We start from the raw sequence: 1,674 nt of genomic DNA, 5'->3' as shown, positions 1-1,674 counted from the left end.
ACAATGTGCTACAATCATATCAGCATAAAGACAAACTGCAGCCCATGTATGTTCATAAAAAAGTACATGATTATATCACAAGCACACAATTAGCATCTATAACAGTCACATTTGCTACTAGTATGAGTGCCATTTGTAAGTGATTACATGTCTAACCCTACATCCTAAAGCACATGCATCCAGAGACTGGCAGGGTTCTCACCTCATCACGAACACACCAAAGTCTCATATCCTCAATGCGCAATCTCAACTTTGTGGCAAGGTAATCATAGACCTGCCGTAAAGTTGCCAAGCGACTAAATGCTGCAAGGTAGGCCAGGTATCGTTTGGGGGAAGAGGTTGTGGAGCTGGGCAGGGATGTCACATAGTATGGGGCTGAATCTGGGGAGGGGAAGGTGGATGTGTTTAGTGGCAGAGCCTAAATATGTCATTATTTGGGGTTAATGATATTTCTCATATCTGTGAACTAAATATATATCACTTCTATCTTTATTTCATGCTTCTATTGTCAATACTAATATCAACTGCAATGCCCTCACATCAGACCATTATTTCCTTGAGAATGCCAAAACAAGGACACAATACTCGGACAGCTACTCACTCAGAGCTGCAGCACCATATCCACCAACAACTCCCACCCACGAATTGTTGGGCGTTCTGGTCTGTTGCTGGACGTGGCGGAATAGTCTCAAAGTCACCGGGTACAACTCTAGCTCCACTTCTCCACTGGATCGTCCGTGGATTACCTGAGGTATGCAAACCAGGCTGAACAACAGGGAGTCACAAGTGGTGGCTTTGACCACTTCTCTAGTTACCTTACATAAAGTCATTTTATTTTTAGCATGCCTTCAGTTTGACATTTAATAATTTCTTTAAATAAAAATAATCAATGAAACTATCTCTTCCTACGACAGAAAATAAATAACTTTCTGAATAAAAATAATCAATAAAACCCCCTTTCTTAAAACAGACAAAAATAAATAACTTTTTGAATAAAAATAATCAATAAAACAACCTTTTCTTACAACAAAAGAAAATAAATAACTTTTTGAATACAAATAATCAATAAAACCCTCTCTTCTTACGACAGAAGAAAATAAACGCATTTTTACCTGTCTGGGCAGAGCCGGGGACCCTCCATACCACTGTTGGAGAGCCTTCCACAGTGAATCTGGAACAAGGACAAAGTCTCGGCCTTGAACCAATGGCACATTTCGCTTCAAACGCCCACCTTCACCGGTTAGCAGCATTACCTACGGAATAAATCAATTACAGTTCTAAATAACGAAGACTAATATGTGTTGAAATCATAAAAAACATCAACCCAAAGGAAAATAATGAATAAACACCCGACAAAAAATGCTTCACCTTACACACCTAGAAACACTTCTTTCTAAAGCCTTTTCCACACTAACTCACTTTGGATGTATTAGGTTCGACTAGAGGAGAGTTATCTATTGCAGGTGGGCGAGATGGAACCAACAGAGGCCCTGGACTGGTGGCAGCGCGACGCGTTAAACGAGGGGAGTGACTTGGACTTGAGGTACTGCTGCATCTGCAAGGAAGATCAACATGTAAGTTGACCCGATGCACAATGAGAAAACAGACCGGAAGATGAAATTTACTTTCATATTAATATTGCCCTTTGAATTTTAAAATAATTTTAGAATAATA

At 39.8% G+C, this 1,674-nt stretch overlaps 1 protein-coding gene across 1 annotated transcript in view; it reads right to left on the bottom strand.

The window, feature by feature from the left end:
* The window catches only part of LOC119591924 (ubiquitin carboxyl-terminal hydrolase 32-like), a gene marked incomplete in the record, with an annotated part of 40,183 nt that overhangs the window by 16,038 nt on the left and 22,471 nt on the right, over positions 1-1,674 (bottom strand). Inside the window, 4 exon segments of the mRNA XM_037940678.1 lie at positions 203-381; positions 602-746; positions 1,113-1,253; positions 1,420-1,555. Coding sequence (XP_037796606.1) covers positions 203-381; positions 602-746; positions 1,113-1,253; positions 1,420-1,555 — 601 coding nt within the window.

This window comes from Penaeus monodon, chromosome 29 (assembly GCF_015228065.2).
Source record: "Penaeus monodon isolate SGIC_2016 chromosome 29, NSTDA_Pmon_1, whole genome shotgun sequence".
Classification (NCBI taxonomy): domain Eukaryota; kingdom Metazoa; phylum Arthropoda; class Malacostraca; order Decapoda; family Penaeidae; genus Penaeus; species Penaeus monodon.
Note: the sequence above shows the minus strand (reverse complement) of the source record. Positions and strands in the feature narration are given on the sequence as shown.